The 18,138-nt window shown below is 51.6% G+C and overlaps 1 protein-coding gene across 2 annotated transcripts in view; it reads left to right on the forward strand.

Moving 5' to 3' along the window:
* The window catches only part of Lrrc4b (leucine rich repeat containing 4B), a 32,949-nt gene extending 14,813 nt beyond the window's left edge, over nt 1–18,136 (forward strand). Inside the window, exons 2-3 of one of the 2 annotated variants that reach the window (XM_029480203.1) lie at nt 533–870; nt 15,811–18,132. In XM_029480203.1, the coding sequence (XP_029336063.1) occupies nt 568–870; nt 15,811–17,637 (2,130 nt within the window). In that variant the 5' untranslated portion in view covers nt 533–567 and the 3' untranslated portion in view covers nt 17,638–18,132. Of the gene's footprint in view, nt 1–532; nt 871–15,810 lie in introns of both variants that reach the window. The other variant, XM_021168530.2, reaches the window with a different exon arrangement.
* The last annotated feature ends 2 nt before the right edge of the window (nt 18,137–18,138 follow it).

Raw genomic sequence — 18,138 nt, forward strand, 5'->3', positions numbered from 1 at the left:
GTCTAACTGAACTCAATGCAATGACACAACTTAAAAACAAAACAAAACATTGTTTTAAACAGTTCTAGGGGTGGAAACAAAGGCCTTGAGCATCCTGGGAATGTGCCCCACGGCCCAGCCACATGTTGCCTTTTTAGTTTTGAATGAGGTCTCACTGCATTGCCCAGGTTGGCTCTGGATGTACTCTCTCTAGCCCAGGCCAGTCTGCAACTTTCAATGCTCCTGCCTCGACATCTTGAGCAACTGAAAGGGCAGTCCTGCGACCCCAGGCCTGGCAGGATCTAAGTTTGAATCTAGCTGACATTGCCATTTACTAACCAAGTGACCTTGGGCACAAATGTCCTCTCTCTTGCCTCATTTATCCTTTCTGCAGAATGGCTCAGGGGAGGATGAGGTCTGGCACAGGAAGGCCAGGTCCCTGTAACTCTGGTTCTGAGCAGGGGTAGGGACTTCTGGTGGAACTGAGCCTGATGAAGCCCAGGCAGCCTGAGTCCCTGTTGCTTACTGACCAACACCCTCTCTTCTCCTACAGCCCCCCAGCGTGCCCTCGGAGTATGAACATTGAGGATGGCGCAGGCCCACATCCGCGGCTCCCCGTGCCCCTTGCTGCCGCCTGGTAGGATGTCCTGGCCCCACGGGGCTCTCTTGCTCCTGTGGCTCTTCTCCCCACCCCTAAGGGCTGGTGGGGGCGGTGTGGCCGTGACCTCAGCCGCTGGAGGAGGCTCCCCGCCAGCCACCTCCTGCCCAGCCGCCTGCTCCTGCAGCAACCAGGCCAGCCGGGTGATCTGCACGCGGAGGGAGCTGGCCGAGGTGCCAGCCAGCATCCCTGTCAACACCCGCTACCTGAACCTGCAAGAGAACAGCATCCAGGTGAGCCCGCCTCCGCCGCTGGTTGGCCCGTGGGTCAAGGCACAAAGGGTGCAAGCCTCTGCCTCCCTCCTCAACCCTCTTATCCTGGAGTTCCTGGTGTCTGCACGCCGCTTCGCGTCCTCGCCCCGCCCACCTTTGCGATATATTTCCATGTAGGCTGTGTACGTTTTCCTGGGGTGCCTGTCACACCCCCACACCACAGTACAGGGTGCCTTGAGGTAGCCAGGAGAGGCCCTTTCACTTCACCATCGCTTGTGTTGGCCTGACATGGCATCTCCAGAAAACCTCAATGTCTTCTTCTAGTGGGGGCTGGTTTCCTTCCGGTCCTGGAGAACTGGCTGGGTGAATGATGGGGGCCAAGGGGTTCAGGGTTTAGGGTTGGTACTGGCAGAGTGGTCAGTGGAGGCTGCAGCTGCAGGTGACTTTCGCTGCCTTTTGGCTGGTGTACAACCTTCCCCATACGGTGGGGCTAGGGGCTGTGCTGGTGGCAGAGTGAGCTGTTGGGAGCCGCCTCCCACCTCTGCGCTGTGACATTTGGAACAGGTCTTTCTACAGCGGGGAGGCTGAGGTGGGGCTGTCCTGAGTGCTGCAGATTGCTCAGCAGCGCCCCAGCCAGCTATCAGCTGTCTGCAGACCCAGTGTCTGTGAGCACAGACATGGTGCTCACCCCCATGAGGATTTTGTTTTTGGTTGGTTGGTTCTTGGGTTTTGTTTTGCTTTTCTATGTATCTATGCATTTATCTATCTGTCTGAGATAGGATCAGCGACTCACTTTGTATCCCTGGCTGGTTTGGAACTCTTTCCATAGGCAGCTCAGGCTGCCCTTAAGCCTGCTCTGTAGCCCAGGTTGCCCCCAACTTGCAGTGATGCTCTTGCTCCAGTCTCCTGTGTGTAGGGATTACAGTTGTGAAGCACGGCATTGGCTGAAGGCCACTGTTTAAAAGGCATCGAGTCAATTCCAAGTCCTCGTGTAGACTGCCTTGTACCCGTTTCATACACGTGGGAGAGAGGAGGGCACCCTCACTGAAGGTCTTAGACCCCAGTCCCCAGCAGAGGGCTCCGTGGCCCCATATAGCTCTCTAGAGAGCCAGACTCTGAGAAGAATCAAAGCCTGGGACATTTCGGGGGAAAGGACAGGCTCTTTCTGGGTGTCTGGGAAGCAAGGATAGGCAAACCAGAGAATCTTGAGACCCAGTGCCACCACTGCACCTGACCTCATCATTTCTGCCAGTTCATTTGAAGTCTGCCCCTCATCTCTCCAGCTGCAGCCTCAGCTGGGTTGTCCATGCCCCTCCCTAGGGGCAGACCCTCTGCCACAAAATGGATATCATCAAAGGATGAAAAAATAGCAGTAAAATAAGAGCACGGATTTGTCACTGCGTAGGGGATCTGCACACCACTGAGGAGGCTTCTCAGCTCCCTAAAAGCTGAGGTCCAGAATGGAGAGAGACCAGTGAGCCTGGCCTCCATCCAGAGCCTGCCTTCCCACGGGCAGGAGCTGTCCCAAGAGCAGGAAATGGAGTGCTGGCTCAGAATGGCAGCATGCACCTATAATCCCAGGAGGATAACTGTGAGGGCCACCCTGGGCTACAGAGTGAGTTCCAGGCCAGCCTAGGCACAGAGAGACCATGCTTGAAATCCAACCAACAAACCAACACACAACAAAAGAAAAAAAAAAACTAATGGTTTTAATTATCCATATTTTTTTAAAAATCAACACATCCCACCACCCAGATATAAATAACTCCTGTTTACATTTGTTTTCATACCTTTCTGGGCTTATGTAAATGCATCTTTTAATTATTTATTATAGAATGAATACAGATTAATTTAGAAAAACTAGAAAATACACCTAGATAAACATATAGAGACAAAAGCTACTCAGAATCCCATAGGCTCTTTCCTGTCTGGAGTCCTCAAACTGATGTCCTCAGAACATCCTCAGGGTCCTATCTGGCCTTTGCTTCTGTGTGTGTGTGTGTGTTGTTGTTGTTGTTTATGTGCATAGGGAAGCAGAGGTAGACAGATGCCAGGTGTCTTCCACAATTACTCTCCACCTTTTCTTTTGAAGTGGGCTCTCTCTGGACACAGACCACTAGGCTTGCTGGCCAGTCAGCCTCATGGATCCTCCTGTCTTCCTTGCCAGTACTGGGTGACAGATGTGCACTGCCGTACCTGGCTTTTTCCCTGGTGCTGGAGCTCAAAGGAACGCTGGTCTTCCTGCCTGTGCACCAAGCACTTTCCTATAGAGCTTTGGCCTCAGCCTGCTTTCTTTTCAGAAATGAGAACCACAGTGTTCAGTGCTGTCCTGAGGTTGGGTTTTGGCACCTGGTGGTACAGCCAGGAACGTCTTTCTCAGAGCCGTCATGGCTGGGCGTTTGTTTTTGCAGTATTTGGAGAGGGAATCTAGAGCTTCCAACATGTGCACAGAGCCACAGTCACCCCCAACCCCAAACACTAGGGAATTCTAGGCAGGAGCTCTACCAGTGAGCCACACCCCCAGCCCCTCCCTGGGGGGTCCTAGGCATCTCCAGCCCTCTGTCACTTTTTATTTTGAGATAGGTTTTACTCAGTTGTCCAGGCTGGCCTTGAACCCACTCTATAACCTAGGCACACTGTAAGCTTGCCATCCTCCTGCCTCTTGCCTACTTGAGGATCTGAGCTGCCAGGCCTGTACCACTAGATTTGGCTTGGTTTAGGGTTTTTGAAATAGATTCTCACTTGCATCTCAAGCTGGCCTTGAACTCCAACTCCGAAGTGCTGAGACTACATAGATGTATCACAGGCCTGGCTTCTAATGTGGTTCGATAAAAACTTACTATTCATGTCATCAAGAAGAGACTAGTTAAATGGCTGGATGCTTGTGCTCTGGGGTGCTGTGCACTTATTACAAACTGCAGCAGAGGGGTTGGGGGACTGGGCTGTAAGGCTCCAGCCAAGAGTCCTTGCCTTGCTTCTGGTCCCAGCACGGTGATAGCTGACACTAAAGAAAGACTGCTCACTTCTCAGCTGCAATTGGAAATATCCATGCCGCATCTTCCCATTGCTCCAGACTCAACCCATGTGATTAGAAGTGGGCCTGCTGGGTTGGAGTTCAAGATCAGAGAAGCATTTGATCACTACCTGTGCCCTGGGTGGACACATACACACTCAACATACCATCCTTACAGACTATACACACACACACACACACACACACACATCATCCTTAGAGACTACATATATACACACAGTCAACATACCATCCTTACAGACTACACACACACACACACACTTAACATACTATCTTCAGAGACTGCACATACACACACACACACACACACACACACTCAACATACCATCCTTACAGACTACACACACACACACACACTACCATTACCTGATTACTGTCTTGTCAACTGTCTCCATGATGACCCTTGCCCTGCCACCATTCCCTTCTGCATCCTCAGCACCCAGAGCAAGAGCAGTGAGCGGTAGGTCCTCAGCAGACATCTAGGAGCAGATGGAAGCCTGTCCAGAGCTCTGCCCTCTGCTGAGCAGGGGCCCTGTCCCCATAGTGCCCTCTTGTGAGAACCTGCATGGCTGAGAGAGCCCCACCACCTGTTCCCACAGTAGCCTGGCCCGAGAATGCCATGCAGGGGGTGAAGGCAGAGAGGACCACACTGGGCACTTGGGACAATTGACAGGGTTCTCTCTAACATGTGACTGTCGTGGTTGTGTGTAGGCTCAGGGGAGGAGTCTCTAACACAGGACAGGGACAGGAAGTGGTCCCTGTAGGCTAGAAGAGGAATCTTTTCACTTGATTTTATTTAGATTGATTGCTTAGTTTGTGGTGTTGAGGGTGGAGCCTAGAACATTTTATTTTTCTTAAATCTGCAGTTGCCTACTGGTCCCCAGTTGTCCAAATGGGCTGGACTCCACAATCTAACTGAGCATGTGGGCCCAGGGTTACTCTGGTCTGGTGACAGGCCACCAGGCCCTGGAGAAGTTGGGGTGTGGAAAGCAGAGGGTAGACAGCCACCCCTCCATCCTCCACTCTTTTCCAGAAGATACTCCACCTGGCTGGGCTCCTTATGCAGCACCCTTCCCCGTCCCATACCCCTCCTGCCCACAACCACCCTCAGACACTCATGGTGGTCTCTACCTTCCTGCTGCTGCTGCTGCTGCTGCTGCTGCTGCTGGTGTGTGTGTGCGTGTGCGTGTGCGTGCATGCTTGTGGTCCCATTCTCTGTGTCATTCACTGGGAGCTCTCCACCTCCTTTTTTTTGAGACAGGGACTCTCACAGGCCAAAACCTCACCAAATCAGCTATGCTGCTACCTAGCCAGTCCCTGTCTCGATTTCTCTGTGCCCGGATCACTATTATGAGCTATACACCAAGTTCTTTATGTGAGTGCTGGGCATTGCACTTCATCCCTGTGTGTACATTCACTTTTCCCAGAAGCTGGCCCCAGGCCCTGCAGAGTGATCTCCATGGATGGCTTCTTCCAGGGAAAGTCTTAGGACCATGTGCGCATTTACTTAGCAAAGCGCGGCTGCCTCCACAGAGGCTGTATACAGTCCCTCCGCCATGACCACTGGAAGGAAATTGAAAGTTCAAAGACTTCCCATTTGAGGATGGCCTAACAGCCAGCATCCCACATCTCAGAGTTGGTTGCCCCGTGCTCCCTCTGCATAGCTAGCTATGGCTAGGGAAGGAATTCCCCCACACCCTCTCTGTGAATTCTGCATAGGTATTTACAATGTGGTCTCAAAGAAGATTGTGAGACACTTCAAAGTGCCCCATATATGACATCAAACTCTTAGTAAGGTGTAGAGCTAAAGAACTGACTCAGAAGGCTGAGGCAGGAGGATTGCCAGGAGTTTAAGGTCAATATGGGCTACATAGTGAGATTCCATTTTAATCAATTGATCAATCAATTTTACCGAGCTTTCAAAAATAGGAGGAATTCCAAATGATTCCCTAGTGTTAATATTTTAAAGCCTCACAGGGAGGGAGTTTGGAGACCTGCTCCAGCTGTTAAGAGAACTTGCCGCTTTTGCAGAGGACCTCGGTTCAGTTGCCAGCATCCACATATTGTATGAGAACCTCCTAACTTTAATGTCCTTTTCTGACCTCTGAGGGCACCAAACACACACATGGTACAAATACACACATGCAAGCAAAATACACATATGCATTAAATATTTTAATTGCTTTTTTTTGAAGGGTTGTTCTTGCAGAAGACCTACGTTCAGGTCTGAACACCCACACAGTGGCTCACAACCACATGGAACTCTAGCTCTGGGAGGATCTGACATCCTCCTTTGGCCTTTATGGGCACTGGACAGATGTGACATACATACATACATACATACATACATACATACATGTCAGCAAAACACCATGCACCTGATGATAAATAAATCCTTTTCATTGTTTTTGATTTTGTTTGTTTGCTGAGACAGGGTTTCTCTGTGTAGCCCTGGCTGTCCTGGAACTCACTCTGTAGACCAAGCTGGCCTCGAACTTAGAAATCCGCCTGCCTCTGCCTCTGGAGTGCTGGGATTAAAGGCGTGCACCACCATCACCCAGCTAGAAATAAATCTTTTAAAGAACCATTTCACAAGGAATGCACAAAAACACTGCCCATGCTTCTCTCTCAAGGTTGCTCTTTGTGGGGAATTTAACTTCTCCGTGATGTCTTGTTTTCTCAATGTTTGCTCACTGAGAGCCTCCAATCTGCAATCAGGACAAGTAACCCGAAGCAGCAGATGCCAAGCCTGGTGTGGTGGCAGAGGCCTGGCTCCACAGATGCTCAGGAGGCTGGGGTAGGAGGACAGCATGGGAGACTCAGTGAAACCATTTTTCAGAATAAAATGTAAAAAGATGGCTGGGGTGTAGCTCGGTGGTACTGCGCCTGCCTAGAACCCCCAGTGAGGGTGGAGCCCCTGCTGTAGACAAGGGAGGCCGAGGCTGATGTCTGCAGCTGGATGGCGCCTCCTTCCCACATCTGTCTGTGAGGATCCTGGGAAAAGCCACGCCTGCCTCCTGCAACTGAGCTGTGTACTGGGCTAGGTTTCCATCTCTTCCATCCCCTTCTTTTTCTTCTTCAAGGCAGGGCTTCATTTACCTCAGGCTGGCCCTGAACTCACTGCTTTGCAGAAAACAGGCTCGAAATCCTGATTCTTCTGTCTCTACCTCCTAAAGGCTAGGATGACAAAAAAGTGCCACCACGCCTAGTTTATATAGTGTGGGGGGTGGGCTGGGAGGCTATGACCACTTCCCCAACTGAAGTTTCTCAGCCCCACCCTTGATGTTCTTGTGTGTGTGTGTGTGTGTGTGTGTGTGTGTAGTGTAGTGTATGTATGTATATTTGTGGATTGTGTTGTGTGTTGTGTAGTGTGTGTTGTGTGTGTGGTATGTGTTGTGTGTCTGTGTTGTGTGTGAATGTGTATGTGTATGGTGTGTGGTGTGTCTGTGGTATAAGTATGTGGTATGTGTGTATCTGTGTGGAGTGTGGTGTGTGTGTGATGTATGTGTGTGTAGTTTATGTGTGTGTATGTAGTGTATGTGTGTATATGTGTGGAGTGTGTGTAGTGTGTGTGTATGTGTGTATGCATGTGGTGTGGTCTGTGTGTATGTTTTATGTATGTGTGCTGTATGTGTGTGTGTGGAGTGTTGTGTGTTGTGTAGTCTGTTGCTATAAGGTGTGTGTGGGGTGTATGTGAGTATGTGTATGGAGTGTGGTATGTGTGGTGTATAGTGTGTATGGTGTGTGTTGTGTGTGTGGTATGTGGTATGTCTGTGTGGCCAGAGGACAACTTGAGACACCATTCTCTGGTAGTGGCCACATCCTGTGAGGGGGAGTCTCTCAGTGCTTCATGCTCAGCTGTCAGGCCAGGCTCCCCGGGTAGTGAGCTCCAGGGATCCCCAGCCTGAAGTGACAAACACCTGCCACCACACCTGGCTTTCTTTTCTTTTTTTCTTTTTTTTTTTTTTTTAATGAATTCTGAGAATCAAACTCTGGCCCTCCTGCCAACTGGGCAAGCACTTTGCCAACTGTGTGTAAGGGAGGATGGGGGTGGGGGGGACTAAAGTAGAGCTCTGTTTTATAGCCCAGGCTGGTCTGCAATGTCCTGTAACCCGCTTGCATGGTGGGTCTACAACCATGAGACAGCATGCCCTTCCTTTGAGCTCAGTTCCATTTCATCCACCCTGACCCTGTAAACACTGTGACACAGGCACCTTCCTCCTCCTGGGGCCCCTTCCGCACCTGCTCATCCACCCATCAGCCCCTGAGTGCTCTGTGTCCAGGGACATAGAGGGTCCACTCTCAGCCTCAGGTACATTATGGAAACTGCATAGACCCCCACTTCATCCTGGGTAAAGTGAGGATAACAGGTTCCCCCTGTCAGAGCTACTGAAAAGTCTGGGGGCTTGGGAGAGTAGGGGTGTGGCCGAATGCTCACCTACAGTGTGGCTGTGTTCATCCCTAGCACGGCATGAAACATGGCCTTGGTGGCCCTCACCTCTCATCCCATCTCCCCTTGTGCAGCTGTCACACTGCACACTTGGGACTGCTATGTCAGTGCCTGGTGGCCTCTGTCTGAGACCCTGAGACTCCACCTCCACGAATGAAGTCACAGCCGGAGTTGTCTTTCCCAGCCTGTGCTTTCTCACAGTCGAGGAGAGGAAGGAGGAGGGGACCCATCAGCCCTGCAAGCCCTTCTTCAGCACAGACAGCACCCTGAGGCCTGAGAGAGTGAGACACTGAGGGCGGTGCCTGAGTCAGGAAGTAGAATTAGGGATCAGCTTTTCAGCACAGCTCCTTGTACTTCCTAGTTAATGACAGGCAAGGGGAAAACCCCAGGCGCAGGCCACAAGGGAAGGAAAGAAGGAAGGAAGGGAGGGAGGGAGGGAGGGAGGGAGGGAGGGAGACCAATCCAAGCCTGGGTGACCAAATTACCAATCTGATGCCAACACATGGCCCCAGCCATGTGCTAACCACCAAAGAATTCTGTGGAAGAGGAAGGCACTTTTTCAAAGGATAAGAGAGAAACACAAGAAGCTGTCATTGAAACAGCTGGATTTTTTGTTTTTCATTTTCGATGTTCTGTGGGTATAAATGTGTATGTATGTGATATGTATATATATGTGAATATATATATATATACACATATATATACACACACATATATATACACACATATATATGCTTGTGTGTGTGTTTGTGCATGTGTGTGTGTAGTGTGGGTATATTGTGGTGTGTGTGTTTGTGTAGATGTGTGTTATGGATGTATGTGGATGTATGATGTGGGGGGTGTGGATATATGTGTGTGTGTTGTGAGTATATGTGTAGTAGTTGTTTGTGATGTGTATATGTGTGTATGTGTGAGTGTATGTGTTTGTGTGTGGTGCAGGTATATATGTGTGTGTGTGTGGTGCAGGTATATATGTGTGTGTGTGGTGTGGTGTATGTGCACATGTTGTCTGTGCATAGTGTGAGTATATGTATATGTGTGTGCTATGTATGTGATATGGTGTGGTGTCTGTGTGTTGCATGGGCATACATGCATGCATATAGGTCAGAGGTTGGCATCAGGTGTCTTCTTCTGTCCCTCTCCACCATTTTTACCTGAAGTTCACTTATGTGGCTAGATTGTATGCACCCAGATTCTTATGTGGGCTCTAAAGATCAAACTCAGGACATCATGTGTGCATGGCCAGCATTTACCTGAGTCAGCCACCTCTCCAGCCCAGTATCTTTTAAACTTGAAAACAAAAATTTGTGTCACAAAAACTAAAACAACCATAACCCTCATAAGCTGGCTCAACTTTTTCCCCTGCTTCATTACATTCGGCACGGATGAAAACAATTTATCTTAATAGCATTAGGATGAACGGTCCACTTAATCATTTTCCTACCACAGTTAAATTTTTAATAAAGGATCTCTTGACAGTTTGTTTTCTTAAAAGCCCTAGCAGAACATGGTGTGATGCGCTCAGCTCCAGTCCTGGTTACAGACTGCAGCCAAGTGCACAGTGCTCTGAGAAGCCAGGCTGCAGGAAGGGCTGGGGCCAGGCAAGAATCAGCAGGGTCATTCCTGACCCCGTCCTCTTTCTCCTTTGTCACAGCAACTTTGGGCAAGAGGTGGAAGGCTCCCTGCTACAAGAGCCCATCGCCATGGTGTCTGTCAATAGTTGTGTTAGGGTTCTCTTGGGGACAGAACTGATGGGATGGATGGAGAGAGAGAGAGAGAGAGAGAGAGAAAATGGAATATAGTTAAATAATAGATGATAGATAGATGGATGGATGGATGGATGGATGGATGGATGGATGGAGGGATGGATGGAGGGATGGAGGGATGGATGGAGGGATGGATGGATAGAGGCAGACAGATAAGACATGTTAGAATGGCTTACAGGCTGTGGTCCAGCTAGTCTAACAATGGCTGTCTACCACTGGAAAATCCAAGGATCCAGTAATTGTTCAGTCCATGAGACTGGCTGTCTCAGTTGTTCTTCAGTGGGCACTGGAATCCTGAAGAAGGAGACTTTAATGCTAGTGAAGGAATGGACTTGCCAGTGAGAGCAAGCAGGCAGAGAGAGCAAGCCTCCTTCTTCCATGTCTTTATATAGACTATGTCATTCCCTGGGGACAGGTGTGACAGGACAGACACAGTCCTGACTTCAAATAAACCACAGCATGATAATTAAATACCCATTTGGTGTAATTGTGGAGCTTCTGGCCTCAGTGGCATGATGGCCTCAGTACCCTAACACCATCTGGAGGTGTGGCCCAGATTAGAGGTGGATCTGTATTAATGGTGGATCTTCCCACTTCAAAGGTGCAGATTAGAAGTAGGACTTTCCATTTCAGGTGATTTAACTAAAAAAAAGAAAAAAGAAAAAGGAAAAATAATCCCTCTGAGTTGTGCCCAGCCATTTGAGTTTTAGTTAATTCCAGGTATAGTCAAATTGACAACCAAGAACTGCCGTCATAGAAGCCATGTGACTCTGACTCCAGCCTCAGAGGACATCTGGAGTGTTTTGGATGGTACTGGGGTATTGAGGCCCATCACCCCAGCATGCTGGAAGTGTCACAATTACACCATTATAGATTATTAATTACCATACTATGGGCTCTGTGAGGTTAGAAATGTGTCTGTCCTGTTCATAGCTGTCCTGAGGGAAGGCCCAGAATGACACAGACCCTCTCAGAAGATCCATCAAAGCCAGTGTAGTGGTGTCTGCTTGGGGCACCAGGGCACCCGACCAGGGAAACTAAGAGAAAACACGGTGTTTGTCTAGTCAATATTCTATTGCTATGAGGAGACACCATGACCAAGGCAACTCTTACAAAGGAAAACATTCAACTGGGCTGGCTTACAGTGTCAGAGGTTTAGTCTATTATCATCATGGCAGGAAGCATGGCGGCGTGTGGGCAGACATGACGCTGAAAGTTATACATCCTGATCAGCAGGCGGGGGAGGGGAGAGAGAGAGAGCCTGACCTGAGCATTTGAAGCCCCAAAGCCTACCCCCAGACATACACTTTCTCCTACAAGGCCACACCTACTCAGACAAGGCCACACCTCCTCCACCTAGGCCACACCCTCTAATCCCTCCAGTAGTGCCACTCCCTAATGACCAAGCATTCAAATCTATAAGCCCATTTTTGAGAACCGTTCCTTTTTACCAAAAGGCTGGGACTTTAGGGTGCGGTTGGAGTTGAGTTCCTAGAGTGATTGCATATCACGCATGAAGCTCGGAGTTCAATCCCCAGCCCTGTGCAGACCACTCACTTATAATTCCAGCACTTGGGATGTGAGTTCAAGGTCTTCATGGGGCACACAGTAAGTTTGATGACACTTGCCTGAAACTCATAATCCTGCCTTACTCATGGCAACCTTCCTGCCTCAGCCTCCCAAGTGCTGTCATTGGGCTTCACTCTCTGGCATTGTCACCCTTAAAGATGTCATACTTAAAGATGAGCAGGCTGTCGCCAGCATCCCTGGTGCCGTCCAGCAAGGGTCTGTGCTGGTAACTTTTCTCACTGTTATAAGAGAGTATCTGAGAAAAGCAACTTCAGGGAAGAGGTTTACCTTGACTCTTGACCCACAGTTCTCTGGGTGCTGTCCAACAAGTCAATAAAGGCGTGGTGGCAGGAGGGGGAGGCAGCTAGTCACACTGTATCTAGTCCACAGGTGCTCGGCTCAGTCACTTCTTTTATTCAGTCCACAACTCCCCAGTCTGTAGGAGGGCATCACCCACATTCAGGGTAGGTCTTCGAATCCAATCTAGATGCCCCCTCAGAGGCGTGCCCAGAGTCTTGTCTTCTGAGTGACCTAGTTCCCATTAACTGAGTCCCTTCCACATCACAGGGCCTTCCTCTCCCTGGCCTAGTCACCTTCAAATCTGGCTCAGTAACCTCGGGATTTCACTGAATGCTGTGCACGCAGACCTCATTGCCCTCGTCTCCTCACAAGACAGGAACATGGCCTGTCAAGCCAGTGGCAGCCAGTGTAATGGGGCTAGTAAAAAATCTATGTGATAAGCGGGACCATGTGGGCCACGGGAGCTAGCCGATACCAAAGATGGCTCTCCTAGGATTCCCGAGGATGAAGAGGAGAGGACCACTCTCAGGAGAGTGCCAAGAACTCAGAGTGTGACCAGTGAAGGGGACCCATGTGTGTCCCTGGTGTGCCTGGCGCAGAGGAGAGGATGCAGAGAGAGCAGTGTGTGTGTGTGTGTGTGTGTGTGTGTGTGTGTGTCTGTCTGTCTGTCTCTCTCTCTCTCTCTCTGTGTGTGTGTGTGTGTGTGTGTGCACACTGATGTCACTGCAGTCAGAATTGCACCTTGGATAACTCTGGCCACCAACTGGAAAGGAAGATGTTGGGGGAAAAGCAGAAGCCAAAATAGAGGACAGGCATTGATTATGATCCGCTGAGCTGGAAATTTAGAACGAAGTGTTCCTGTGGGGTTGCAGCCCCTACTCATCTGACCACTGAACAGAGTCTCACATATGACAGGCAGGTCCTCTACCACTGAGCCACACCCCCAGCCCCTCACTACAGGTTCCAGACAAGGGTCCTACCTCTGAGCCATATCCCAGCTCCCTACTGGGGGATGCTAGGCAGGGACACTATCACTGAGCCACACCCCCAGCCCCTCACTGGATTAAACATAGTAGTAGGTCCCAGCTTCATTATTTCCTGGTCTCTGGACCTGCCCGCTCTGGCACCCCCAGATGTGGGCTTTACTAATCTCCCAGCGTTTCTCTACCTAATCAACCAAACCAGATTAAACATCAATTGGGATTGGTGATCCCAGCACATACCTGTATTCTCAGCTACTCAGGAGGCTTGGCTCCAAGTCGAGGCCTACAAAGCAAAATCCTGTCTCAAAAACCTCCAAGGTTTAAAGTTTAATCATCTATAATGTTGTACACATAGAAAAGTAGATTGAGAGGGGGAGAGACGCCTGGACACTTAAGAGCACCTGCTGCCCTTGCAGAGAGCCTGGGTTCCATTCCCAGCATTCAGTTCCAAGGGATTCAATGCCCTCTTCTGGTCTGTGTGGGTAACACACACACACACACACACACACACAGAGGGAGGGACAAACACTTATACACACAAAATAATTTTTCTATAAAGGAGGAGAATGAGTGGGTGTGTCGAAAGGCTAACACGGCTGAACTGTGTCTTCCAGTCTTTACTTGCTATATAGATTTCCTTAAAAGGAGCACAGATGATCCCCACCACTAGGAAAGAAGGGCTTGGGAATGCTTGTTCTGTCTGTGGTTCTGACTTGGCACCAGCCTTTGCAGTGTGTCTTGACAGATCCTCTCTCCACTTTCTCCCCCTTCTCTGTCCCTTACACTTGAAATCTCAGTCCAGACTCCAGCCACTTAACTTACCACAGTGAGTGAGAGTTTCTGAGTTTTCTTCTTAAGGGCTATGGGTATGGGTGGGGTTGAGACTCATAGCCCAGGGTGGCCTCCAACTCACAATAATCCCCCTGTCTCAGAGTCCTGAGTGCTGGGATTAATTATATGCATGAGTCCCCATGTTCTGCTCTCTCGTCCCTCCTCATCTCTTTCCCAGTAAAACCACAACAGCTCCAAGAACTACCAAGGTGCCTAGGCTGTTCGCTGACTTCATGAATGTCCCCATGAAATGTGCTTGTGGTTCAGTGGCACAAGTGAGGAGCTGGGGGTGTGACTCTGTGATCAGATGAATCTGAGAGCCCTCCAGACTCCGGGTTACCCAGTACTAAGAAAAAATGGGTGTCCTACACAGAGTTCTGAGAGGGGCTGATTTAAAAGTCGTTCTGCTGCAGAAGGGCAGCTCCGCTCTCATAAACCCAGAACCAAGGGTGACACAGCCACATGGGCACCTCACACCCATGAGGGACACAAGCAAGACATCCTCCAGAGCAGGGTGGAAAGGGCAGATGAGGACTTGGCCGTGAGAGGTAGTAGGCCAGTACTTAGAGCCTCAGGGAACAGCAGAGACACAGGCTCGGAGGCAAGAGTGAGCCTGCGGTTCCGAGGAGCTTGTCAGGACATGCGATAAGGAGGAAGCATGACGGAAGGGGAAAGGTGATAGCCATGGAGGATGAACTGCTTCAAGCCAGGACCGTGCATGGTCCCTTAGGGGACCTTGAGTTAGGATGCAGTTGGTAGATTGCCTGCCTGGCATGCAGAAAGTCCCGGGTTGCAGCCCCCAGCACTGCTGCATAAATCACATGCTGGAGAGCCTGTAATCTCAACACCGGGTAGGTGGAAGCAGAAAGATTTGGAATTCAAGTCATCTGTGGCTCCGTGTGAATTCAAGGCTAGTCTGGGCTACATGAGACCCTTTCTCAATATATATTTTTTTAAAGTTTGTATGGGACATCTCTGTCCCTGGTCATCTAGGTATGCAGTTTGTAAGGGGTAGGCGAATATTGTGGCAAGCTGTGAACGATGAAGTGTCAGGTTTGTGGGTCTAAACACCCTTACAGGGAATGGGGGCAGGTGGAGGTAGGGATAGAGAGGAGGAGATATAAAGAGTTCAAACACTGAAGGTGAGGCTTCAGGGCCAATGACCTCGAGCTGCCTCCTGCAGGTGCTGCTGCGATGAAGGCTTTGGGTTAGTAGGCCAGAGCTCTTCTCCCTAGGGTGGCATGCCCTCAAAGCCCATGAAGACCCCATCAGGATCCCAATGTGAAGCGAAGGCTCAGGAAGCTCCAACAGCATGAGGGCACGTTCATGGACTCTTGTCAGCTAACTGCCTTCTGCCACCCTCCCTTCCTGAGGGATTGACCCTGGACGATGGTCAGGTGACAGGCCCCACAGCAAGGAAGGCAGGGCAGGGTTGGGAGAAGACTGTGGTTACAACCACAGCCTTGATTTATCTGTCCATCAAAACAGCCAAGAAGAGGGGGCAGGCCCACCCAGCTCAGCACCCAACAACCTACATAGTGAGCCTCCTCTCTGCCTTTCTGAGCAGTGAAATTTTAGGACTGTTGAAGGGTGAATGACAGGGGCAGATGGAAAATATCATGGACTATAGTAAAGGCACCAGTAAGTCAGGCTTGGAGGTGCGGGCCTGTCATTCCAGAGACAGAAGCCTGGAGATCAAAGGTTTAAGGCCAGTCTTGGGTGCTTAATGAAACCCTGTCTCCGAATACAAAGTAAAAAGACAGCTGGGAATGGAGGATAATGGTAGAGCACCTACCTAGAATCCCCCAGTGAGCGACTGGGGCATGGCTCAGTGGTTATTGACCATCTAGAATCCTCCCGAGAGGCCGGATGTGGTTCAGTCACAGAGCCCCTGTCCAGCATGTGAGAGGCCCTAGGTCTTGTCCTTAGGCCCACATACTGATCGCTGAGTCGCGTTCTCCTGCTGTGAACTGGAGCGTCCTGCTGCTCCCACGCTTGTCAGGTGCATTGACACTGGTCTCCCCGCAGGTGATCCGCACGGACACATTCAAGCACCTCCGGCACCTGGAGATCCTACAGCTGAGCAAGAACCTGGTGCGCAAGATCGAGGTGGGAGCATTCAATGGGCTGCCCAGTCTCAACACACTGGAACTCTTCGACAACCGGCTGACAACCGTGCCCACGCAGGCCTTTGAGTACCTGTCCAAGCTCCGGGAGCTGTGGCTGCGCAACAACCCCATCGAAAGCATCCCATCCTATGCCTTCAACCGTGTGCCCTCACTGCGCCGCCTAGACCTGGGCGAGCTGAAGAGGCTGGAGTACATATCGGAGGCGGCCTTCGAGGGGCTGGTGAACCTGCGCTACCTCAACCTGGGCATGTGCAACCTAAAGGACATCCCCAACCTCACAGCACTTGTGCGCCTGGAGGAGCTGGAGCTGTCCGGGAACCGGCTGGACCTAATTCGCCCCGGCTCCTTCCAGGGCCTCACCAGTCTGCGCAAGCTGTGGCTGATGCATGCCCAAGTGGCCACCATCGAGCGAAACGCCTTCGACGACCTCAAGTCGCTGGAGGAGCTGAACCTGTCCCACAACAACCTGATGTCGCTGCCGCACGACCTTTTCACGCCCCTTCACCGCCTGGAGCGTGTCCACCTGAACCACAACCCCTGGCACTGTAACTGTGATGTGCTGTGGCTCAGCTGGTGGCTGAAGGAGACAGTGCCCAGCAATACCACATGCTGCGCACGCTGCCATGCGCCCGCCGGCCTCAAGGGCCGCTACATCGGTGAGCTGGACCAGTCGCACTTCACCTGCTATGCCCCGGTCATCGTGGAGCCACCCACAGACCTCAATGTCACCGAGGGCATGGCGGCTGAGCTCAAGTGCCGCACAGGCACATCCATGACGTCGGTCAACTGGCTGACACCTAATGGCACGCTCATGACGCACGGTTCCTATCGTGTGCGCATTTCGGTGCTGCACGATGGCACACTCAACTTCACCAATGTCACCGTGCAGGACACGGGCCAGTACACGTGCATGGTGACAAACTCGGCAGGCAACACTACTGCCTCGGCCACGCTTAACGTGTCGGCTGTGGACCCCGTGGCTGCGGGAGGGCCCGGTGGCGGGGGTCCAGGGGGTGGGGGCGGTGCAGGGGGCGCGGGTGGATACACCTACTTCACCACGGTGACCGTGGAGACGCTGGAGACGCAGCCGGGGGAGGAGGCCCAGCAGCCCCGAGGTACTGAGAAGGAGCCCCCGGGGCCCACGACTGATGGCGCGTGGGGCGGCGGCCGGCCTGATGCTGCAGCCCCGGCCTCGGCGTCCACCACGGCACCGGCCCCGCGCTCCTCGCGACCCACGGAGAAGGCTTTCACGGTGCCCATCACGGACGTGACGGAGAATGCGCTTAAGGACCTAGACGATGTCATGAAGACCACCAAAATCATCATCGGCTGCTTCGTGGCCATCACCTTCATGGCCGCCGTGATGCTGGTGGCCTTCTACAAGCTGCGCAAGCAGCACCAGCTGCACAAGCACCACGGGCCCACGCGCACTGTGGAGATCATCAACGTGGAGGACGAGCTGCCCGCCGCCTCCGCTGTGTCGGTGGCTGCGGCCGCCGCGGTGGCTGGAGGCGCGGGCGTGGGTGGGGACAGCCACCTGGCCCTTCCGGCGCTGGAGCGAGACCACCTCAATCACCACCACTACGTGGCGGCCGCCTTCAAGGCGCACTACGGCGGCAACCCGGGAGGCGGGTGCGGGGCCAAGGGCCCCGGCCTCAACTCCATCCACGAACCTCTGCTCTTCAAGAGCGGCTCCAAGGAGAACGTGCAAGAGACACAAATCTAAACCCAGGCGCACGGGACGCGGGACGCCTGCCCGAGATGCTCCTGCTTGCCGAGCAACCCTGGCGGCGCCTGCGGGTCCTGCAATGGGAAAGGACCTGGGGACCAGGAGAGGTGGCCCCGCCCTCCGCCTTGCCGCGTCCTCTGCCCCCCTGCCCTGCCCACCACCTTCCAGGGGTTGAGGAGCTTCTTCGAGGGGTACCCTTTTCCCCTCATCCCAACAACCCTCCTTTTATGGCTCTTTCTTTTTTTTCTTTTCTTTTCTTTTTTTTTTTTTCTTTTGCAGTTTGACGCCTGTCCTTCCCTCCTACTCCTTCACCCTCAAAACACAAGAGACAGACAACTTCACCAGAGCCCAGGGGGCAACTCCGACAATGTCCCCAACAGCGAGCTCCACTCGCGGCCCTGGCCGGCCCACCCCAACCCACAGACTCTTTTGATACTGAAGGGAGGTTTGCGTCAATCACTACCTGCTCTGTAATTACTTTAAAAAAAAAAAAAAAAA

This window comes from Mus caroli, chromosome 7 (genome assembly GCF_900094665.2).
Source record: "Mus caroli chromosome 7, CAROLI_EIJ_v1.1, whole genome shotgun sequence".
NCBI classification, from domain to species: Eukaryota; Metazoa; Chordata; class Mammalia; order Rodentia; family Muridae; genus Mus; species Mus caroli.